General features: G+C 30.5%; 1 protein-coding gene across 1 annotated transcript in view; it reads right to left on the reverse strand.

The window, feature by feature from the left end:
* Nmdar2 (glutamate ionotropic receptor NMDA type subunit 2) overlaps window positions 1-12,349 on the reverse strand; it is a 261,917-nt gene extending 249,568 nt beyond the window's left edge. The window contains exons 1-2 of the mRNA XM_076415791.1: window positions 12,119-12,349; window positions 3,728-4,045 (exon numbers count right to left, since the gene is read on the reverse strand). Of these exons, the coding sequence (XP_076271906.1) occupies window positions 3,728-4,045; window positions 12,119-12,230 (430 nt within the window). The 5' untranslated portion in view covers window positions 12,231-12,349. The remainder of the gene's footprint in view (window positions 1-3,727; window positions 4,046-12,118) is intronic.
* Window positions 12,350-27,027: the final 14,678 nt, after the last annotated feature.

A 27,027-nucleotide genomic window follows, 5' to 3' on the forward strand; every position in this document is an offset into this window, starting at 1 on the left:
GTAACTTACTTCTGATACAAATATAAATATTACCAATAAAATTTTATGGTATAATTCAATGAAAGTAGGCATAAATGTGGTCTACATCATGTTATTTAGAAACAACTATTATATTTTCGAATGTTGGCGAAGAAGTCGTTAGAATGATTTCCACCAGCATAACCTAACCGAATCGATTTACCGCTGTATTTTAGTGCCGTAAAATATTGACAAAAAATTGTTATTTGTCCAATTTTACTGATTTATATGGTAACAATTAAGTGTTGTTGTAAGATAAGAAAAGTCAGCGGAATTCCAATTTAACACATATTTTCATATTAAATGCAAAAATTGAACTTTTAATTACCATGGAATGAAGGATAAATCATTTGCATATACCGTATTTAAAATATTAATATTTAAATGTATATGTAATATTTAAATAAAATAATTTCAAACAATCATGAGATACTATCTTGTCTACAAAAACAGTCTCAATATGTTAATCTACCAATTGTACTATTTTGTTTTGTATTAATGTATGTTATATATATATATATATATATATATATATATATATATATATACAGGAATTGGTTAAAATTTTTATTATTAGACACCAAATGTAAATAATTCTTCTCGTATTGGCTCAACACAACAAGACAATTCGACAAAATGAATAAATAAAAACGCTTTTCATTGCCTATTCGATCGAGGCATATTTGTTTGTTCGCTGGAAATATTGTTAAAAATCAAAAATGTTGGCCATCGTCTTTTCAGCACGTATAAATATTAGATCGCTTCGATTCGTAAAAAATATGCTTGCAAACTTCGACGTATCCATAGCCTCTTTTATTTTCCGACAAAACAATTGAGAGTACTTGTTTAGCTCAATATTGCTTTTTTTAGTAATTTGATATAGTTCCCGATATAAATACTATTCGAAATCAAAAAGTTAACCTTGAGTGTTCAATATGTTTAAGTAATATATACTGTCTGGGCTTTTTCTGAGATTTCTATTTACTTTTGTGAACTTTAGTCTTAAATAACTGAGGGTATTTTTCAACATAAAGAAGCTATAACTTATATTTGTTGTACTACAGAATTTATATTATGAATATTCACATATTAAAATTATATTTCAGGATTTAAGAAATTTTTAGCACTAAATATGTGTTTCCAAAGTTGTAAGCTTAATAATATTTGGTGACTTAACATGCTATTATCATAAAATATAGAAATGCAGATTGGGTCCATGCAGAAATGCAGATCCAAGGACCATACCCTTCAATATTGAAATGAACAATTGTTCAGTCTAGATTGAACACAGATTAGAACAGAATAATCTGTACCTTCAAGTTCATGTAGACAGGAACCAGATATAACAACTCGAAAAAGACTAAGAATTAAGTGTATATAATTAATTTTTATTAATTTATTTTCTCTTTAACTAGAGTTATAAGAAAAACTCTGAAAATAATTAAAAGTCTCACATTTTGCCACAGTAATATATGTGGAAAAAATGGTAAAACATTTTAGGCCACCAAATGAGGTGAAACATTGGTGAAAATATTATATACATATTGCGGGGAAAAACATATTAGTCACTAGTTTTAGTATACGACAAACTGTGTTGTGTGTAAGATACAAACAAATATTGATTCTAAGCAATCCGTAGCTAGAAAATATTAATTACATGCAAATATTTGAAAACATTCGAAGGTACACTAAAAATATATAAACCACCTTATTACGCATCTACCTTTACCTGTGTTAAGTAACTCTCAATCATATATCTTTGTTATAACCAAAGTTATGAGAGAAAGTCTGAAAATGATCAAAAATCCCAATTTTTCCTGAGTATGTGTATATATGGAAAAATTAGTAAAAATGTTTAGGTCACCAAATGAGGTGAAACCTTCACATTCTATGTAAATTTCGGTGAATAAAACATATTAATCGCTAATTTTAGTGTACGACAAACTGTTTTCGAGATATAAGCAAATATTCATTTTAAGCAATCCGTAGCTAAAAATTAATACTTTAAAATATTGGAAAACATTGAAAGTTACACTAAAAATATATATACCACCTTATTAAGCATTTAATTTTACCTAAGTTAAGTAGTTCTTAATAATATATATTTGTTTTTAACAAAATTATAAGAGAAAGTCTGAAAATGTTCAAAAATCCCAATTTTTCCTGAGTATATATATGGAAAAATTAGTAAAAATGTTTAGGTCACCGAATGATGTGAAACCTTCAGATTCTATGTAAATTGCGGTGAATAAAACATATTAATAACTAATTTTAGTGTACGACAAATTGTTTTTGAGATATAAGCAAATATTCATTTTAAGCAATCCGTAGCTAAAAATTAATACTTTAAAATATTTCAAAACATTGAAAGTTACACTAAAAATATATATACCACCTTATTAAGCATTTAATTTTACCTAAGTTAAGTAGTTCTTAATAATATATCTTTGTTTTAACCAAAGTTATAAGAGAAAGTCTGAAAATGATCAAAAATCCCAATTTTTCCTGAGTATATATATGGAAAAATTGGTAAAAATGTTTAGGTCACAAAATGAGGTGAAACCTTCACATTCTATGTAAATTTCGGTGAATAAAACATATTAATCGCTAATTTTAGTGTACGACAAACTGTTTTCGAGATATAAGCAAATATTCATTTTAAGCAATCCGTAGCTAAAAATTAATACTTTAAAATATTGGAAAACATTGAAAGTTACACTAAAAATATATATACCACCTTATTAAGCATTTAATTTTACCTAAGTTAAGTAGTTCTTAATAATATATATTTGTTTTTAACAAAGTTATAAGAGAAAGTCTGAAAATGATCAAAAATCCCAATTTTTCCTGAGTATATATATGGAAAAATTAGTAAAAATGTTTAGGTCACCGAATGAGGTGAAACCTTCAGATTATATGTAAATTGCGGTGAATAAAACATATTAATAACTAATTTTAGTGTACGACAAATTGTTTTTGAGATATAAGCAAATATTCATTTTAAGCAATCCGTAGCTAAAAATTAATACTTTAAAATATTTCAAAACATTCACAGTTACATTAAAAATATATATACCACCTTATTAAGCATTTAATTTTACCTAAGTTAAGTAGTTCTCAATAATATATCGTTGTTTTTACCAAAGTTATAAGAGAAAGTCTGAAAATGATCAAAAATCCCAATTTTTCCTGAGTATATATATGGAAAAATTGGTAAAAATGTTTAGGTCACCAAATGAGGTGAAATTTTCATATTCTATAGAAATTGCGGTGAATAAAACATATTAATCACTAATTTTAGTGTACGACAAACTGTTTTTGAGATATAAGCAAATATTCATTTTAAGCAATCCGTAGCTAAAAATTAATACTTTAAAATATTTAAAAACATTCAAAGTTACACTAAAAATATATATACCACCTTATTAAGCATTTAATTTTACCTAAGTTAAGTAGTTCTTAATAATATATCTTTGTTTTAACCAAAGTTATAAGAGAAAGTCTGAAAATGATCAAAAATCCCAATTTTTCCTGAGTATATATATGGAAAAATTGATAAAAATGTTTAGGTCACCAAATGAGGCAACACCTTCACATTCTATGTAAATTTCGGTGAATAAAACATATTAATCGCTAATTTTAGTGTACGACAAACTGGTTTTGAGATATACATCTCTCACAGTATTTAATATAAAATTTAAACACTAACCTGTCGGACTAGGAGTCATCTGCTTCATGACGATATGGACCTGGATGTCGTGAGTCTTGAACATCTTCAGTTTCCTAGAGATGAGGCTCTTCGTGGTGGTGATAGCTTTCGTATAGTCTCGAACGCCAAAAGACTTGTACGGCACCACCATGCCGATGTTCAAGTGGGTGATGCCGCCATTACGTTCGGAGGGAGAGGTGGGAGGATGAATATGGTCCTCCTCCGGGAGAACCGTTGTCGTTGTCGTCGTAGAACGCATGCCTCTGCTGCTGCTTCCAATTTTGATGCCATTTCCTCGAGATGAAGACGTATTTCGACCTGGAAAGAAAGTTTGCTTTATTTCAATTATGTCCAGACGCAATTTTCCAATATATTTTAAAAAACTACATTACAGGAAAGAGATAATCCCAATGCTAATGCAATGCTGAGTAGTTGAAAGTTGCATACTTGACGTTGATCAAATTTAGTTAACCCAGAGTTAGAAAAGTATTTTTGAGAAAAAACTTTAAACAACTGGGATTTTCCAAGAAACGTAAACTTGCAGAAACATTGACTTAAAAATGTATCTGTGGACATATCCAGGTTTTTACGCTTCTAAGAAACAATTCAACGGCTTTTGCTATGTCTACGTTTAAGGGAGAGCTTTGAGCTTCAGTCTCCCTGAAATAATCAATAAAAGAAGGAACAATTAAATAGTAGAATTTTCAGACAATCTTCTAGTTCATACGTTTTAGTTTTTTTTTGTTGATCTCAGCAATATTTCACCATTATTTGACCCAAATTTTGAAGAATATAATGATCCACCGCATAAATCGATCCAACATCAATTGAATGATATTTATTTGTTACAGGGCAAATTAGCCCTTTGAGGGTCAGGGTTACAACCATGAGCTCTTCTGCAGAATGATGTCAGAGTCTCCGGGTATATGATGGTGAATGAATTATGTCTCTCTCTCCATTTTGAAGCTTATTTGGAAATCTGTATTGCTTCATAACGATAATTCTATTTCTACGGTCTTATAGGTTACGCAGATCACATGAAGGAAACTTGTGCAAAGATAACAGTCCTCATCGACACAGATATATTGGACATAAATGAAACATCTGTGGCGATCAAAAGGTGACTGCTGTTGATTTTTATCTATCTGTGGGATAATAAGGATATGAATCCGTACCATATCCAATATTATTGGTTGATTCGAAAGTTATTCATTAACCTCCAGGTAACCAATTCGGTCCAATGAAGAATTCCATCAAGTTCATGAACCGAGAATGATAGGATTTTAAATATTTTAAAGAAAAGTTATATGTTGATCTACCAATTAACCACAGCGTCTTTATGAGCCACCAATTTGTTCTTTATACACCCACCTACTATCTGCTAGATTTTTTTTCAATAATTTATAATTTAAGGACATAAAAAAAGAACAATCACACTTCTTCAATGAAAAAGCCTTCATCTATTGTTTATTACAAAAACTAAAGCTACTAAAACTTTTTCTTTGCCATTATCGTTAAAGTTGATTCATAAAATAAAAGAAAGGTTCTTTTTCGGAAAAAATATATTAATTATCAAATGCCATTTTCAATCATAAATTTATATTAAAAATTGTTTGTATACGGAAATAAATATGTGTTAAAGTTTTTGAAGAAAAAATACAACAGAATCTGTATTTTAGAAGGCGCTAAGCACTTTAACGGGAGAATCTTCCGCCGATATATGATAACCTCTTCATCATAACAAATCTCTAACCGCAAACTGTTTGTAATTATCAAATTTAACTAAACTGCAACACTATAATGGACTGTTTTCTGTTTGTTATCAAAACGACCTACGCTAATACTAGAAACTAAAACAAAAAAAAACTTTTCCTATTTTATTTTACCATCGAAAATTACGTTTTGTTTTTGTGTACTCTCGAAAGACTTCCGCCATTAGAACGATCTCGAGCCGGAAAACTACAGTTTCTTCCACCTTTCTGATGAGTAGTTTACAAGTCGGCCAGATCAGTATTAAATGGATTTTCTCCAGATTAGTTTTGTTTGGTATGTATCGATCTGGTCGGTCCGCTCCCTCGGGACGCACAGAACGGGATAGTCGTTACGTCCGAACGAGTAGAGCAAGGAAATAATTATCTGTTCCTTTAGGATGCTGTAACTTCAAGATATCTACAACGTTTACATTATTTTCTGTTAAAAAAATTAGAAGAAATAGAATTTAATAGAATAACACTTGCTGGTGTATTAAATAAAAAATATTTTCAAATAAATAAGCATTTGGGTATGCTGAAAACGAATGTAATATGGGAGATACTCCAGGGCTTCAGGACAATACGATACAACACAATGGATTTTCACAGGTTCATCAAAAAGAGCTCTTAAAGCAATTCTATTTTACAATGACCGTTAACCATTGCTACACACTGTTGAGACTGATAAAGCAATTTGTAAAATCACTTCCTAAAAATGAAGATTGCTACTAATTCATAATTTCAAAGTTTCCAGATCCTTGTCCGAAGGAAGATGTTTCCTTCGGACCAAATATTAAACAGTTTGTGACTGATTCGCGATTCATAATGACGGATCCTCAAGGATGAGGATGGATTACTTTCAAGGAAGTCATAAAACAAATGTTTAGGCCATCGTCATAGAGATCTTGACTATAAAAAAATCATCAAAAGAATGCTAAAATCATTTAGAGCCTTAGGTTGCCAAATTAGTACATACTCTTCATTCCCATTAGGAGTACTGTAAGAAAAAATTGATTATACTGATACTAGAAAAATTGAGTCAGCGACATCAGACTACCGTTGGACGCTTCAGCAACAACATAACGATGAAAAAATGACAAAAATAAAGGAATTTTCTTAAACATCTCTTAGAAATTCATCTCAAATTTTATCCAGTAGTAGTTCTCAATAATATATCTTTGTTTTAACCAAAGTTATAAGAGAAAGTCTGAAAATGATCAAAAATCTTAATTTTTCCTCAATATATATATGGAAAAAATGGTAAAAATGTTTAGGAACCAAATGACGTGAATATTCTATGTATATTGGGATGAGAAAAATATATAAATCACTATATATATATATATATATATATATATATATATATATATATATATATATATATATACATATATAGCTATAGCTTTTTTCAAATATATTTAATAAAGAAAATGTATTTGATGTCTCTCTGCTTCACGACGATATGGACCAAACTATTTTGAAACTGTATAACATCATAAATGATATGAACTAAAACTAAATAATAAAACTTTTAATAAAAACCAGTTTTTTATTATTGCATACTTTGCTCCAATATTACGAAGAATTAAAAAATTCCTTTCGTAATATTTTTCTTTTTCTCTTATAAACTGAAATTTCTCTTTCCAGTAAAGATTTCATACAATTTTTTTAAATTATATGAAACATTGCAGGTACATGTTTAAAATTACAAGTTATTCTAGCTTGTTATAACATATATTAAAACGGAATTCATAGCAGGCGAGTTATTTAAGATTATTTATGCTACTCTTATTGCTTCATAGCTTATAATATTAACATCAATTAAATTATGAATTCATTCACGGTATTTTGGATCAGGTTGAGCTTCTCATTTGATACTACTAACATCGAAATCAATACCATATGTTTTGAAATCCCAGGCAAAAGCATCAAAGCTTCAAAAATTTTTGAAAGGATACCTGTCCAGCTTTTGAATCTATTTGCTTTTCTATTCGTACGTTCAATAAATCATGCTTTAAGTCATCAAGTTATCATCTAGCTAGCTCTTTGTCTCGTGTTTATTTTTTTCCTATGAGTAGCAATATACTTGTCATAGGTGTTTTTGAACTTTACAGTCCATTATCTTCTTGTCCTTATTATGTCATTACTGCATTTTATACAATGTCCATCTACTGTCCGAAAATTCTTAATAAAGTTTTAATATGTTCCATTTTTTAATTTATTCTCATCCTTATTTGGCGGTGATATTATTCTTCAGCTCCTTCCATAATTTTTGCTATTATTATTGTGCTGCATATTTTACTTATTTTATTTGCCTACCAATATTTCAGCAACTTCTATTTTAATTCATCCCACTTTACTCCTTATTCTTGGTTTTCGGTCAGTATTTTCGATCTCTCTTCATGAAGATATTTTGTATATTCATTATTGTCGTTTTGTCTTTGATTATACTCCATCATTTCTTTTGCATCTCCATTGTATTTCCGAGTATACTCCATCTAATGTCCTTCAATACTAGTATATATCTACCCATCTAGTTTTAATAACAATTAATTAAAACGGTACGACCAAATATATTAAAGAAGAGGAAAGGTGTTTGGAGAAAAGGATACAGACAGCTGTACTTGCATCAATACACAAACTAGACGAATGCGGAATAAATACATCAGTATGTATTTCTCATATTAGAAAATAACTAAACTACTTAAGTTAAGAGTTATACAAACTTATACACTAACTGCCACGAAGAGCAATCATCATGTCCAGTACCAGATTTCCAGTTTGGTTTTTGTAATTACCATTCAACAATCGATCAAGTGCACAAAGTAACTGCGGCTATTGAAAAAGCATATGAGGAAAATATATACTGCCATGCAATATTCCTGGATGTCTCACAAGCTTTTGATCGGGTTTGGCATTTGGGATTAATCTGTATGATGAGCAAATTATTACCGCTTAACTATTGTCCAGCAATTGACAGTCATATCTTTTCGGAAGAAAATTTAGAGTATCGCACGAAATGGCGTTGTCCATATTTCAAACTATTTCGGCTGGAGTTCTACAAAGTAGCATCTTAGGAGCTCTCCTATATATGCTCTACACAGCTGACATTCCAACAACGAAAGAAACACTACTTGGAACCCTTGCTGACGATACAATTATTATTTCAAAAGATATATCTCTGGCTAGGGCAATAGAAAAACTTCAAGTGGCTGTCAACAAAATCTACAAATGGACGAAACATTGGAAAATTCAACTTAATAGCTCCAAATCTATCCACGTTAATTTTGCATCGCGGCGAAATGATAAAAACTTAATTATATCACTCAATGGATGCCCGATTACTCAAGCAGAATCAGCTAAATAACTCGGAAAGGGTAAATTGGAAACATCACGTTAGATAAAAAGCAAAACATATTAGAACCAAAATAAAACAACTATACTGGTTAGTCGGAAGATACTCTCAACTTGATCTAAAATCAAAGAGGTTGACCTATAATACAATAATAAAGCCAATTTGGACCTATGGGATGCAAATATGGAGTTGCACTAAAAATTCAAATCAACTAGTCATACAACGCTGTCAAAACAAGGTTCTTCAATTGACTACAAATGCCCATCGCTACGTAACCAACGAAGAACTGCACGATGACCTGGAAATCAAATGGATTTGCGAAGTTATCCAAGATTTCGCCTTGAAACAAGAAAGAAGATTACTAAATCATACTAACGTGGAACTAATACAACTGCTGGAGAGCGCGCAGGATGTCAGGAGATTGAAGCGAACAAGACCATACGAATTTATATTAAGTGTGTACCTTTAGTGTAAAGTATAGCTATAAGTTATTATTTTATAATTGAGGAATACATATTGATGTATTATCTCGCACTCGTCTTGCTTGTGAATTAATCCAAGTAGAAATGAAAAATAGTAATAAATTAATTGTAAATTAAGATTGTACTAAGCGTATCTAATAAAGATGTTATAAAAAAAACTATACACTATTCAGCTACGTGTGGTTTGGTTCGCTTCAATCTTCTGATTTCCTGCCTGTTGTCCAGTAGTTGTATTGCTTCTACATTGCTGTGATTTAATAATCTTGATTCACATTTTAAGGTGATATCCTGGATAACTTTATATATCAATTTGATTTCGATATCATGGTACATTTCTTCTTTGATTATGTTAATAATAAACAATGTTATTCAATCAAAGAACTTTATTTTGAAAGCTTTGTATTACTAGTCAACTTTAGGTATTAATGCCATCTTTGCACCACATAAATCGAAACAGGCTTTACTGATATCGATAATCCAGTCTCTTTGATCTTAGGTCAAATTTAGAGCATCTTTCAACCAAAGTGAATGAGAACAGAAAATGAAAGAAATCGGTCATATTATATCATAAAAGTGAAATTTAATTGAATTTCTTCAAGAAAGGGATTAACAATTTTAAACAAGAGCTTATTAGTTATTTTCATGATGATTCTCATCATCAATAAATGCATATTCGGTAAAAAAATCAGTTCGCATACCTATTGTATTTTATAGTTCGTAAAAATTGTAAAATATCTCAACAAAAATCACCAAAAAATGACATAAAAAAACCCAATATTATGATAGTAGGCTTTGAAAATACTTTACAGCCGGATGGTTTAAATTCACTGCAAATACATACAATTCCATCGGAATTTTACGCTATTATTTACAGCATTTAACAGAGGCATTCGAACGTTTTGAATTGTTCACTAGTCGTTCTGTCTGATTACGAAATGGCAAAAGTATAAAATAACGCGAAAAAAAAATCCTATCCATGTCCCAACGTTGATCAATAACACGAACCACATCGTGTAAACGTGCACTAGCCATCCATAAATGTATTTACGAACTAATACAAGAAACACGGGGCAAAAACAAGGGCGAAAAAATTAGTCCCTATAAAATGAGAACATTTATAACACCGCTGGGCTTCTTTTCTGGAATTAACTATCGCCAACGATGTGGGTGTATAAAATATTTTCGTATAACTCGTTTTTCTAGAGGATTTAATACTATCTAGGATATTATATCGCACTATTCGGTTTATTTTGTTTAGTTTTGATTATTGTCAGGCACATTTTATTAGATATAAAACTATGTCTCTTATAATTTCAGTGTCTTGGATAAAATAATTTTGATTAACGTTGTGATGAACTGATATAGAGACTAATTATTGATTTGGTCAACTATTTGTGATCTTTCACGTTCATTAAATATATCTAGACTTATAGATATTCGACTCAGTGTGGGTGGTTTATGTTTCGGATAATTACTCAGATTTCACATCGTAACTAACCAATAAACAAATTAAAATAATGTAATCAATTAATAGGCTAGATGAATATAATAAACAATCACAAAACTATTGATTTGTAATAAAAATATCCTATATTTATCTTACAATTAAAAGTAATATTAAACTAAAATAGGATTAGAGTGAGGATACCAAGATCTGAGAAGAAATAAAAACAAGAAATTTCAAAATTCGCCATGTTAAATCAAGCACCAACCAGAAGCTCAACGAAACATTGACGTACACTTATATTTCATAGTTAAAAAATGGTACGGCACTACCAACTAATCATTTGTTCCAGATATAAAATTAAACTAGAAAATTAAATAATCTCAATATTGTCCCTAATAATTTAGCCACCCAGTACAGTGCAGGAAAGGATTCGTACATCTTCATCTGACATCAAGAATTGAAAAAAACAGTGGAATCTTGCATTTGGCTAGAAATAGTAATTACTAATTTCAGTGGCTAGTTTTGCGGCTATCAACTGTTTCGATTGTTTTCTGTCGATAATTCCCAACGTTCCTGGCCGAATCAGTTTTTGCAATTGGCAATACATTTAAACATATTTAAATTACTACTGACTCTCTATTTCAGATTGTATATGTACCACTTGCAAGTAAATGTTTGGTCAAAATACGAAGAAACTTTGCACTCCGTTTAACAGGAATACAGAGTCAAGGAATGGAACCTAGTACAATAACGTTTTCTGCAAAAATGCAGTATTGATGTCTTGAAAGGAGGTATTGTGAATCCAATTGCCTGAGTTCACTGAACAAGAACATTCAGATATATTTTCATTACCTCAGAAGCTTCCCTGGGATCTGAAGAAGAGCACCATACCATGATGTCGTCTGCAAAGAGCCTTAAATGTATATTTGCATTGGAAATATCATAGAGAGTTTATTGCTACAAATATACTGTGGGATTAAGGATAGAGCCATAGGGAACAATATTCTTAAGAGGATAAACCAACAAAAAAATACCCCAAGAATAAAGTTGTGCTATAATTAAGTGTCTCCAGATTCGATATTTCAACCTATACGGTAAAACTATGTTAATTTAACGGGAAATAGCGCAGGACAATCAGATCTCTTCCACCATAATCGCGATATCATCAGTGATTTATACAGTCGTTTAAAGAAAGATTATAACGCAACGATAAACGCTGACCTCTCCCTTTAAGAACAATGGTGCGTAAATTATCCAATGTCTTCCGCAACGCTAACAACGACAATTCGGAAGTTCCACCACCGTTCTCCATTCTCCCGTGGCTTAACGCGACGGTATATATCACGAAGCTCTTACCTCCTTTCTCTCCCACCTTTAGGCCGGATCCCCTCTGAACTTCCTTCCAGGCAGGGCCACCACTCACCACAGACACCACCAACAAATTCAGAGCGAATATCGTTAATTTCATTATGAATTATCGCGATTGTTTTAGTTATTTATTTGATCCCATCGGTTATCCAGTCGATTTTATTTAGATTAGGTTTTAAAAGGTCATTAGAGTATGTTTTTATGCACTGAACTTTTATTTAAGCGATGGCGGCACTGAAAACAACAAAACAAGTTGTTTTGGTATCGGTCCTCACGTGATAATGAAGACAGATACCTCCTGAGTTATTAGAATATGGGGAAAACAATGGCCTTGCTCTTATTTTGCTGTATAAATATATATCCTTTACAATTAACTAAAAAGAACAGAGAATATTGAAAATGAATACATGATACGGGAAATAAATATGGAAATAAAAAATTTGAATTGAAAGAATCACATAGGAAAAGACACATCTTATCTATAATATCATATTATTTTCCAAAAATTCACAAAAAAAAACTAATATTGAAATATATTTCTATTTGGCGATATTCAAGACCAAATATCCACCAAAAGATCTGATAATCTGATGAAATAATATCAGCTAATTATAGTAATTTAATCCAGTTTAAGAGTACTCAAGTACAATTACAAATTCTAAGAAGCTTCATTTTTTTAATTAATTATATATTAAATTATATATGCTTAGTACACTTATTTTACAAATTAATTTGTTATATTGTTCTGTTGTACTTGAATTAATAGACAAGCAAGGCGAGTACGGGATTAATATCAGTATGTATTTATCAATAAGCTCCATTGATGTTTTTCAAACACCAACATCATTATTTTTCAAAAATTAGAAGTAATATTTCCACATTATTCTCGAACTGATATGGTATTCGTAAGTTTTAAAAACTGCAAGTTATTCTTTCAATAAAAATGTTAAACCTGTTAGTACTGAATACTAAGAGTAACGTTATATATTTTAAAAGGTTGCTACTAGTTATTCAAAGTCCAAACACAACAAAAAAATACATAAAATGTATTGAAAAATTATTAATCTTGTACACAGAACGAAACATTTACGAAAATAAATAGAAGAAGAAGAAAAATGAAATAAAAAAATCTAATAAACTAACTTCTGACAAATCTAAAACAATCGATAGAGAACTAGGATACAAAATTAATAAACAAAACATATTGGTTAATCACTAAAAGATGTTGTTATAAGATTATTCACATCTTAAAATTCTATAAATAGAGGATATATAGATATATATAATTAACTAAAAATAAACATATAATAAACATCAGAAAAGAAATTAAATATGGACCAGATAGATGATATTAATGCAAATATTAATTCAATAAAGATGTTAAACCTATTAGTACTGAATACTAAGAGTAACATTATATATTTTAAAAAGTTGCTACTAGTTATTCAAGGTCCTAACATAATAAAAAAATACACAAAAGATATTGAAAAATTATTAATCTTGTACACAGAACGAAATATTTACGAAAATAAATAGAAGAAGAAGAAAAATGAAATAAAAAAATCTAATAAACTAACTTCTGACAAATCTAAAAAAATCGATAGAGAACTAGGATACAAAATTAATAAACAAAACATATTGGTTAGTCACTAAAAGATGTTGTTAGAAGATTATTCACATCTTAAAATTCTATAAATAGAGGATATAGAGATATATATAATTAACTAAAAATAAACATATAATAAACATCAGAAAAGAAATTAAATATGGACCAGATAGAAGATATTAATGCAAATATTAATTCAATAAAAATGTTAAACCTGTTAATACTGATTACTAAGAGTAACATTATATATTTTAAAAAGTACTAGTTATTCAAGGTCCTAACATAATAAAAAAATACACAAAAGATATTAAAAATTATTAATCTTGTACACAGAACGAAATATTTACGAAAACAAATAGAAGAAGAAAAATGAAATAAAAAATCTAATAAACTAACTTCTGGCAAATCTAAAAAAATCGATAGAGAACTAGGATATGGAATTAATAAACAAAACATATTGGTTAATCACTAAAAGATGTTGATATTAAGATTATTCACATCTTAAAATTCTATAAATACAGATACATCAGAAAAGAAATTAAATATGGACCGCATAAAAGATATTAATGCAAATATTAATTAAAAAACGCATAATAATTATTATCTGCGTCGAAATTTCCCGCTATTATAATCATATTTAATCGGAAATATAATCAAGCCCATAGCATTTCGCTAAATCCTATTTACATTTAAAATAGGTGGCGTAAATTTGAAATACACCACTGGTCGACTAAAAAAACAGCATCGGGATTTATATGGCATATTTTTCTTTTTACAATATTGCGTTTTACATACAATATTCCCCCTGGAATATGTACGGAAAACAACAAAAAGAAAAAAAAGGAAAACGCACCCCAGAAAAAATATGCTTAATGGAGCTTTTGGAGTTTGTATAATATTATATATATATATATATATATATATATATATATATATATATATCGCAAATCAGATGGAAGCACAGTGTAGTACTGCAACATATTTGTATACTAATCAGTTTACCAAAAATGTTTCCTCCATTTTTGAGGAATTTTGTGGAAAATGGAGACACCTGGAGGTGTGAAATTTCATCAAGAGTAAAAATTAATGTTAACAAAAAATATTAACAGAAAGGAGTAGATAAACGAAAGGCATTGAACGCAAATTAAACATCAGCTATCTGGAAAAGTGAGATGGAAGAGTTGAATAAATGAACAAAAAACGATGCAATTTTATTTAAAAATTTGCAATATATATTTTAGGTGATAGATATGGATAAAAGATAAAGACATATGAATACATAAATGATGTAATGAAAATATGCAGCAGTTAAAATGATACTGCATGAACTACATAATTTGCATATACGAATCACATAGAAAGAAAAGAAATTATTAATTATTAACAGTAAATTTTGAAACGTTTTAAAGCGTTTAAGGCGTTTAAAGATTACTGAGATTTGTGACTATATGGCATTTTATTATTTTATCCTTGTGTAAATAATTTTGATTATTTGCTTTATAGACCCAATTTTTAGAAAATCAATAGTTAATTTATTGATTGTAAATACATTCCTTTAATATACATTTCTAAAATATAAAAAATAAGTTAGATAATTTTAATATATGGTCTATTCAAAGTTAATTTGTACATACGTCATCTAAATTTGTGACGTCAAAGCGTCGCAATGTTGCCGCATCAACTCTGAGTTTTAGTTCAGTTTGGATTTGACATACAACAAAATTCTAATCTAAATAGGATAATTGAACGAAAATGTATCCAATATCTTAACGTCAGAGTACATCTAAAAACTACAGTTAATTATACAGCCACAATAGTATATAGGTTAGAATTATAACTCCTTATCACTATTGGTTTCAAGAATTTTGCATACGTCTGACAACCAGACGACTTTGACAGGCTCATTCGTTTACGTGTTCGAACTAATCAGACAGCATTGTGTCTTTCTTTAACTAGAATAAAAGGAGAAGAAAAATATCGTCTGATTCTGAAACGACTTTACAAATTGCCGCAGGCAATACATTAAACATCTTGAAGAAGTATGTACAAAAAAATAATTTTTGAATAGACTATACGTGCTATCATCAAATGTCAATTTCAAAATTATTTTGTTATTATATTCTGTGTTTTAATATACAAAAATGTATTACTTCATTTATTGTTGTATATTTATTATATAAAAGTAAAGAAAGATCATGTATATTTATATTTGACGCTCTGAAGTTGTTACAGTACTGAAAATAACCTTACTTATGATACTTTGTTATAATGTTCAGTGGTTTAGTAATTTAATCTTATTAATACTTTGTTGATTATTAATTATTATTAATATGTCAGAATTAATAATTCAATTTAGTTTGTTTCAGTTCTTGCGATATTTTGTATATATTTTAAGGTTTTAATATACAGACATTTATTAATATTAATGTTATATATCTAATAAATTTCTGATCTTATATTAACAGTGGTAGAATTTCGAAAACAGGGCCAGACATATGCTAATAATATAACTAAAAATATAAATAATAAATAAAACTGATATGAGTTCTTTGCCATCCCAATATCTCCTATATCACAAAACCTAACAATCTATCGGATATCAAGTACGTCATGTCAACCGAATCCCGGAAAAACTGAATATAATATGGAGGTGAAAATTGGGAAGCCTCTCGCGACCATGACTTGACGACGGTTCAGCTCGTCCCCTCTGTAATGTCGCCTCAGTGTTTCCTGCGCCCCTGTCGCCCCCCACAACACCCGATACAAGCTTATTAAATTTATTTTATAGGCTTTTACTGTCAATTAAAAGTTTATTCGGTTCATGCTGGCCTTAGTGGCGTGGAACGCTTGAAATTTGTTTGCGACTGTTCGCGACAGTTTCAGGGAAGTTCCGAGGTTTTTTTTTGGTGTGTCTGAGTGTGCAGCTGAAAACAACTAACCGAGGATTGTATTTTTATGGATTGCTGATGATAATTTAACTCGATAAATCCAGCGAAATAATACTGGAAAAGATAGAGTATATAGAAGTGATAAGGGACTGGAAATGGATAAGAACTAGGAGTGTTTATGCACATGACACTTTAAAAGTTTAAAATAAATAGTCCTTGAGGCACAATACAGACAAAACTTATGAATTTCTAGGTTATTAAAACAGTTTTCGAAATACCATTTATTGCTAACTAAATAAAACTAAACATTTGAAGCTTCAAACACATTGGGTGACGATTTCAAGAAGGATTATGAGGATCTTTGTGTCCTAAAATCTACAATCAGAAACTTAAATCAAAACGAAAGGTAAAAGAACGTGTTAGCTTCAGTTTTCTGGGATGCAAGAACAATAATGTATGGAATAGAGTCAAGGTCAATGTTAACTCAATAAATCTAGCCAAATAGTATGGTTGAAGAGATAAATCATATCGAAATGAGAAAGGACTGCAAAATGGATGAGAACTAAGAGTATTTATGGACCGGACACTTCCATATTAAAAGAAACAGTTGAGGCACAATACGGACAAAACTCATGAATTTCTAGGTTATTCAAATTCAGTTTTTAATGTATTATTTAGTATTAACTAAATAAAACTAAATATTTAGAGTTATAAGCACAATGGGGGTCGTTTTCAAAAAGGATTGAGAGGATTTTGTGACGTCCAACCTACAATCATACACTTATATCAAAACGAGAGGCAAAAGAAAGTGTTAACTTCCAATTTTCTGGGATGCAAGAACAATACGGAGAAAACTCATCAATTTCTAAAAACCAACTAAATGGTTTCCCAATGGGTTTGAACAAATCTCAAATCCCAGTTTTCTGGGATGCAAAAAAACATTAATTTATGGAAAGAATAAGTGCAAAGAAACCGAGAGCAATTATAATGGAAAATAAAGTCAAATTTACAACTATAAATGTATTTATTATTACAGCAATGTTCATTCAGCATTATTACAGCATTATTCCCTCAAACTTTTTAAAGAACCAGAAACAGAGGCAATTTTCATATATCACTGAAATTTAAGCCACAAAACATCCTAAAATGTATGGGTAGAAATTGCATTGCGCTGATGTATGTTACTTGATGGATGTGATCCTTACACCCCCACTGTCGTATCGAACTTATATACAATATTGAAAAATATATCTAAATAAAGCCTTTCATCTCACGGTAATGTAGAATTCATCGGTGTCTATATTGATTCCAACAAAATTTCATTTATTTACAGTCACATTTGTTACATTACTTGGCAGAATGATTGAAAGAGTACTGTATTGACATATATATTTGGAGACATATTTAATTTTAAACAATCTGTATCAATAAACTTATATAGAATGATTAAGTAAGTAATTTTTATAATAGGTAAAGTTTAGAATGAATTATAGGAACTAACTAAGGGCCTATGGATTGTCCTAAGTTGCAAAAAACAAATTATAGATTAGTTCGTAATTAAAAAGTAATTTAATATTTTGATATATCACTGATATTTTCTCTATATTTTTCAAGACAGGTACAGATACAGAGAATAGTCAAAATAATATAAACACCATCCAATATAGTATCTTGTTACATCTTGTTGCATGTTGCCAACACTTATTCCGTGTAAATAATGACAGGCATATGTATTGCTCCCATTCTAACTCTTGTATTTATATTTCAGTTTATTATACGCTCTGTTTTGCGACTGGTAAAGCAGGCGATGGGTAAAATGTGTGATCTTTGAATGATTATTTCGTATCACATATCGCGAAACCGTATCCACAGTAGTGACCGCATAAACAAAATATGGTAAATGATATTTAATCATCGGGGAAGAGGAATAGTGGGCAAAGCCAATGTTAAGAGAGAGTTAACAGCCAACGCTAAGCGGCGAAAGAAGTGGTTCAACTGTTATAAAACCTAGATGATAAATTGCAAGAATGTCATCATTTCCATAGTTTTCTACAAACATGGAGAAGGTTTCGTTATGATTTGGGCGGAACTATCGTGGTATTCAGTTAGTCCTCTCATTAACATCACTGGAAGGATGTCGAGATCCTCAATTGTATGAACCAAAAAGGCTCAGTCTCGGATTGGGGCTCATCAGAATATCATCAGTCTTCCCTGGCTGGCAAAAATCGCCAGGCCTCAAAATAATTGAATCGTTATAAGGAGTTTTAGAGCAGAGAATAAGGTGTCGATTTCCATCTCCAACATCATTGAAGAAATCAGTAGATGGATCATCCGTTGGAACATTCCGTTGAAATCTATCGGAATCGTAAAGAATTACAGCGTTTTACGTATATGTCAAGTGTTCATATTATTTCGATCATCTGATGTACTTAAGATTTGCATAAATCCGTCCAAAACGTGTTTGAAAATATTTTTTAAGTATAATAAAAATTTGAATTAAATATAAAACAAATAAAATAATAACAAACAAAAACATATTTATTTAAGTCATTCAAAATTCGAGAACAGAAATAAAAAATCTTAATCAGGAATAAAATTATTAGAATAAAACTCAACCAATATAATAAGATAGTAACATTAAAATTAACAAAAAAAACAGACGCAAAACAAATTATTTGTTAAAAAAAATAATCAGTTAAATATCATTAAAATAATATAAATCACCAATTAACAGCTAGAAAAATTACCCAACAATATAAACCCAAAAATTAAAAAGTATTTTAAACTCGAAAAATTTCTTACGGAAAGACAAAGAATGCCTCGAAATCGAGGGGAAAAATGGTTAGTATTTTACGTGCGCCAACAAAACCGCGGCCAGAACTTAAAAAAGTTAGATTAGATTATTTTAACCGAAAACTCCACTGGTACTTTAAAAACTTACATTTACAATTTATTACATCGTTATTTTTATATTCGCTTCACATGTTCTTTTTCTGATTTATTCGAGCTTTTGTTTTATGAAACCGACCCGTTGGCGTTCAGTTCGATATCCAGTTTGGATGATTTTTAACGTTCGGTCCAGTTTTAGGTCGTGTAATTAAGTCCGAGGATTTTAGGTTATGTTTTTTAAGGGAGACGCGATTCCGACATAAAAAAATCCACGTCCGATAAAGTGGGAGTGTCGGGGAGTTTACGATCGCAGTAGGTCCTGGCGGCGATGCGGCGAGGCGACCTTCTCTCCAGCGCGACTCGTGACGAACTGATCGGCGGTCGTCCGATTCCGCATAGACAGAGAGAATTCGCGTTACGCCCCAGAGTAGAATGCATGCGCGATAAGGAAGGAACGATTCGTTGTTTATTGTTGCATTCTTAGTGTTTTTTTTTTATGTTTATTGTTAAAAAAAATCTGCTCGGTTTGGCGATGAATCGAAACTGATTTTATCTGGCGTCAAACTATTTGATACGTGGTATTGTACATTTCGTAATAATTTTTAAATTATTTATAACAAATTTATAACTTCTGTAAAAGACTGATGCATATACTGATATGTTTATTGTTTAAAACATTGAATACGACATATACAGGGATCAGATCTCCAACATCATTATACCAATTGGTGGTGGAAACTATTTAGTCACTCTTTGAATCTATTACGTGAAGAGTTGCAATTATTTTAAAAGTTATGGCAATTCAACACTTTAGAGTAAAGAGTGAAGAATAGTTTTCCAACCTCAAGATCAATGAACCAATGAGTAGCAGACTTTTTCTCTTTTTCAACGATTGGTAGGTCAAAACAAAGGCCAAACACCAAAATTTACACAATTAAAATCAGCACCAATTTCGACACTGACGTTCATTTAAGCACTCATCACCATAAACACCCACACCAACAAAGAACTATAGCCATTTTTTACAAAAAAAAAACAGTTAAATACAAAAAACCAATTAAGAGAAACAGGATATTTCTTATATACGGCGAGTAAATATCATGAAAATTCATCCAAAATTAACTACACTGGTAAGGACCAAATTTTAATACGGTTTTTAAACCCAGAACCTTTTTGTCTGTTTATTTAGGACCTGGGTTTGTATATTCCGTACAGCACTCACGGGGGATAGGTCTTTGTAACCAACACCTTTCTAACTATTATCAAACATTGGATTCCAGATTTTTTACTATTTATTCGGTGCTTGCGTGTATTCTGATAATTTTTTTCACATTCAAGCGGCATTTATTGAGAAGAACTAGAACGGTATGTATAAATAAAAATATTTTCTATATTTTTCGGCAACTTTTTCTAACCATCGATCCATTTGGGCACCTAGAACAGCCTATGGGAAACCTATGGAAAGACCAAAATATGTTGTTGTATTTCTTCAATTGCCATCGGTAAACATCTCCAGAAACAGTTTCATTTGATTTAGCAGATCGTAATACTATTCGCTAATCCGACAACAAGACCATGAGTATGTTAATGTCATGCCATGTCAATTCGTGTCTTAATCATTTCCTCATCCAGCCTCCTTTAGATCTTTCTTATCACGTACAAACGTCTGAAACCAGTTAATTCATGCTGCGTCTTCGTACAATAGGTCTTGCAATTTATTGCTCTCAACTGATTTACTCCTTCAGACCGTTCTGTACCACTGACATTAAAATTGCCACTTTTACGCAGATTTATTTAAATCCAACAATACATACAATTTTTTTTGTTAAAAATATCTTATTTTTCTCTTTTTAGTGTTAGATATTTACTCAATAAATTTACCAGTTGTTTTATTTAGTATTAAAATGGGTCGACCAAGTAAAGGCGCAGCCCGTATGAGGAAAAATAGAAATAAAGAAACAATGATTGAAAATAAGGAACCCTTCAGGCTCCGGTGTCTGCTGCCTAGCCTAAGTGATTTGCCAAACGTTCTAATCAAACCAGAACAACAAAAAGTTGTTGCTCCCGTCCGAAATCCAAGCCGTGACCTCCACATGTGAACTGAATGCTATTTATTACACCGCAGAAGCAGTTGCCTGAATTAGTTCTACGTCTGTTCATATAATATGGTTAGTGCTTAAAAAGCGAAGTGATTTTTCATTACATCAGTTCAGCAATAATATTATACACAAATATCTGATTATTTTAGATAAAATATATGTAAAAACAATGTACGTACCTTTGAAATTTAAGAGTTTCCCTCGATTCCCCACTTCCCCCAACTCATCCTGACTTGATTCCAATGGAACCATCTGGAAAGTGCTACTAAATATTAATACCGTATATTTAAAATATAATAATGAAATAATAACACAAACAGAAGCACTGTAAATGTAATAAAACCCATTTTATTTAAGTATGTTGATCACTAAATGGTGAGCACGATTCGCTATGCAACTTTCGGCTCTTTTTAAGGCATTTTTCATGATATTCTGCAACATCTAAGGTTGAATATCTTCAATTTCGTGACGAATATTATCTTTAAGATGTTGAATCGTTTGGGGCTTATAGACATAAACTTTTGATATTGAAAAACCCCATAAGAAAAAATCTGGTGCTGTTAAATCCGGAGATCTAGCTCACCATGCTAAATCGTCAGTTCACAAAATTAGTGTTCGAGGAAAAACATTCATTCAATAATTGAATTGTTGAACGAGCTGTGTATGCTGTGGCCTCATCTTGCTGAAACCACATGTCCCCTAGTTCTTGCTTTTCCATTTCAGGCACAAGAAAATTTCGAATCATGTCTCGGTACCGTTTAGCAGTTCCCTCAAAACTGACTGTTCTGTTTATTGATGTGACCACTGAGAAGAATGGGCTTCATTGGTCAATATCAAGTTATACGAAAAATCTTCAATTTCAGCAGACAGCCTTAGGATTGCATTACTGTACTCAACTCGTTGATCAGGATTTGTCTTCCAGAACGAGGTCTGTCTGCTGTTATGCAGTACTGTCGAAAATTCGCATGTAAACGATATTGGGGGTTTATGAGGCCTTGGACGATTAGGATATTTTTGACGCATGGAACGATTATAGTGACAATAGTTTTCAATAACTATTGTCACTATTTCTGCTCATTCTTATAGCACATATTTATCCATAATAAAATTTGGACTACACAACAAAATGTTGTACATCTGTTACTAACAAAAATCAGTAATAAACGATTGTACTCAATACTTACAACATTTTCACCAATAAATATTACTGATCAAAATACAGGCAAGTATCTGAAACCGTTATTTGATAAATTTTATATTGATAAGGACTTTCTGTACCCAAACAATCGGAACAATCGGGTTTCTTTCGCAGAATGGGGAATAATTTACGAGCTGCCAGTTCTCTGGCGACTTTCACACAATCAAGCCGCGACCAAACAAAATCATTGGCTAAGGGGTGTAGAAACGGTTGATTTATTCCACTAGCTAGGTCGATTTTAAAGAATTGAAGTCGGTAGGGCGACGGGATGGTTTCTACATCGATCAGGATCATGAGGTTTCGGTGACAAGATGAGAAATTGAGGTCTTTTATTGTAGAAATGTGTACATTACAGGACATTAGTACGTTGTAAAAAAAAAAACAAAAAGCAGGGGTTGCGGGATAACGACGATGATAAAAAATAAAAAGTATGCTTTGTTCCCCTTATTTTTTTGATGTTTGTATGTGTTTTTATTTGTTTTTTCGTAAAAAGGGAGTAAGGAGACATATTGAGTATTTCATAAATTTTATATTATACAAGAAAGTAAACAATTTTAGTCTCTTTTTCGTCATTATATTAATAAATTATCAAATACCATTTTCCATAAGAATATACAAAAACAAGTCTTGATTTTTTCGTCATTTCATTTATATGAAAATAAATTTAAATTAATGAATTAAAACATTTAGTAATAAATTTTAAAATAAATTTATTACTAGATGAAAACAGAAGATTACAACTTTCAGTATTTTTGCAAAATAGTTCTACTGAGTTAAGCTGTTATATATATATATATATATATATATATATATATATATATATATATATATATATATATATAAGATTAGTAGTTATTTTTACGGTAAAACAATAGATTTTAATTTTATTTTAAGACATGCTTCTTACGACTATTTTATTCTATAAATATTTTTGTAGATATAAAATTATTTTTAAATTTTTTAAAAATGTCTTTGCTCTGAAGAATAGGTTTATTTTGAATCTTAATTTTAGTTTAGTTAGACAACAACCTTTTTGATATATATATATATATATATATATATATATATATATATATATATATATATGTTATGGTATATACGTATATACACATTAATTAGAATTTCTGACGCAGTCCAATAATTAATCACCTAGTGAAAATAACTGTTGCTAAATATATTAACAAATACAACAAAATCCGACCATTTACTCAAAAAACCTACCCATAAAAACACATGATTTATATGGCACAGGCGGCAAAGCGAAAACCGATATTTAGCTTACTGATAAATCGAATTTTAGTTTTAATATCCTAATGAGCACGAAAATGAACAAACAGCAGCCGCGACCAACAAACTGAATTAATCACGGAATCAATTGGATCCGCATATGGGTCGTTAATTATTCGGAAATTTACGGGGCTTGCCAACGCGGGCGTCTGATACCATTGTCAGTAACGCGAATTAAATAGTGTCAAGAAAACGCTGAGAAACATTCAGAAAATTGGGGTTCCTAATTATCGGATATGATTGATTGCTGAAGGGGACTTTAGAATTTCGGTTTGGAAACTTCTAGATCTGATAAGAAAATTAAAAAGTTTTCGATATATATATATATATTCCAAAAAATATATACATATGCATATATATATATATATATATATGTAAGATATATAGAAGAGGAAATAAATAAGAAAGTACAATTGATCTTATAACTCACGTAACAATAATCAGACAGTCCAGTCTTTTAAGAAATATATCGATATATCGGAGAAAAAAAAGTCGATATATTATTTGCCATTAAAACTGCAAATATTTTAAAGACTAGTAAAAGTTTATTAAAAATTATATTTAATTTATGTTGAAAAAATATCAAAAAATATCGATATATCGAAATATTGGCCAAAAATATCGAAACTTTTTCAGAAAATATCGATATAGAAAGCTGGCGTCTCCATTGAATAACTGAGAAATTATTAGAGAAAATTATTCCGTTTAAACAAAGTTTCCATGTATGTGTTAAATTCTACCTCAGTAACTTTTATGATAACCTATAATATTTGGTTATAGACTCCGAACTAACAAGTATTAGAACAATATTAATGATCATTCTGATGTTCAACAAAAATAATTAATGTATCAAGCCAAACTAAGTCATCTAAGTCAACTAACTCTGAAAAATCACATTACACAATCATATATATTCATAATAAACTAAAATAAATAAATCAGTAAAACACCTCAGTATCTATTTCAGTTGCAGGTTAAATTAGAAACATCAGGTTAGACAAAATGCAGATCAAACTAGATTCAAAATCAAAGAGTTGATGACCGAAGATACTCCCAAAAAACTGTTTGTATTAAAATATTAAAGCAACTAGTATCAAATGCTACCAAAATTGACTTGACACCATGACCTCGAAATTAAATATATTTACAAAATTATCCAAGATTTCGCCCTAAAACACGGGAGGTTACTAAATCACAACAATGTGGAAGCAATATACAAGACAACTCGCAAGGAATCAAATGATTGAAGGGAACCAAGCCTCACGAAGTTATAATATAAGTATTGCCTATGTATTGATGCAAGTACAACAGAACAGTAAAAATAAATTAAGACTGCACTTAGAATATCTACTATAAGATGTTATAAAAACTCTATATATCTCAAATCACTCTAGTTATCAAATTTACTTCGAGAGTCATCTACACCTCTCACTACTACTAATACTTATATTCCGATGAAGAATATCTATATTATTTCACAAGACTTATGCTAAATATTCTGTGATCCAATTCAACTGTATCCTACGTAAATAAGTTATAAAATATGAAGGATTTAAAGTAAGTAAAACTTTTGTTTTGCAATATGTTACGGTAAGAAGTGGCTACTTTTGAACGACGAGCATAAAATAATACTAAGGGTTTAAATATGTTCTAATATAAACCAAACGCTTAGATATGTCTCACTAATCATATCTTCATCTGCCACTTTGCCTTTCATTTTCTTCAGAATAACACAGTTTCTACCCACGATGTACTCTTAGTTTCCCAAGTTTTAGTAACTCCAACTTCCAATAGCCTACAACTGAGAAAATGAGCTACAGCAACCAGCTTTTGATGGCTGTACACCCTATATTGCAGGCTTCTGTCCTGTGTCAGTTATGAAATATGAAAGGTATAATTTTGTTATATTTTTTTATCTATGTATTTGGATATAAAGCAGGCACTTGAATTTGGCCATTGAATAACTGAGAAATTATTAAAGAAAAATATTCTCTGCAAACAAGGTTTCCATGTATTTGTTAACTTCTACCTTCATAACTTTTAAGATAACCTATAATATTTAGTTATAAGAGTATTAATGATCAGTCTGATATTCAACAAACATAATTAATGTACCAAACCAAACTAAGCCATTTAAGTCAATTAATTCTGAAATATTACTTTACACAATCATATATTCATAATAAACTTCAGCGTATATCTTGATTGAATCAGAAAAATACCTCAGCATCCATTTCAGTGGTAGGTTAAGTTACAAACAGCACCTTAGACAAAATACAGATCAGACTAGATCCAAAACAACGTTCTTAGATTCATTACCAGTAATTCAGTTGCCATAATGACCTCGAAATCTACAAAATTATCCGAGATTTCGCGCTGAAACATGGGAGGTTACTAAATCACAGCAACCAAGCTACGCAAACCTGTTTAGCATGTAAGTATTGCCTATGTATTGATGCAAGTACAACAGAACAGTAAAAATAAATTAAGAATGCACTGAGAATATCTACTGTAAGGTATTATAAAAACTCTATATATCTTAACCCACTCCAGCGATCAAGTATACTATTAAAAAGCATTGGGTACAAAATTACAAGCGCTAGCACCAATTACTCCGAAGAGTTATTTAAAAGCGTTCGATTTCTCCAGTGGGGCGAAGCCATCGAAGATATGCCCCACTTATGGGGGTCGATTCTGGATATAAACGTATATCTTGGACAATATATGTTCAAATTTAACGGAGGAAAAGGTCCCTTATCTCGGCTAACGCTGATCTTATTCCCTTTTAACTCCATCTCTTATTTTTTAGACGGTCGAAACCATTCGGTTTGGTTCACGAGCTACATAATGTAGTCTGAAATTATTATAAGGATATAAACGACATGACTGTGAATTAATTTTAAGTATTTTTTTATAAATTTTTCTCGCGT

Source organism: Rhynchophorus ferrugineus, unplaced genomic scaffold, assembly GCF_030347505.1.
Source record: "Rhynchophorus ferrugineus isolate W39M unplaced genomic scaffold, kcgeb_rfMv2 rfM10, whole genome shotgun sequence".
Classification (NCBI taxonomy): domain Eukaryota; kingdom Metazoa; phylum Arthropoda; class Insecta; order Coleoptera; family Curculionidae; genus Rhynchophorus; species Rhynchophorus ferrugineus.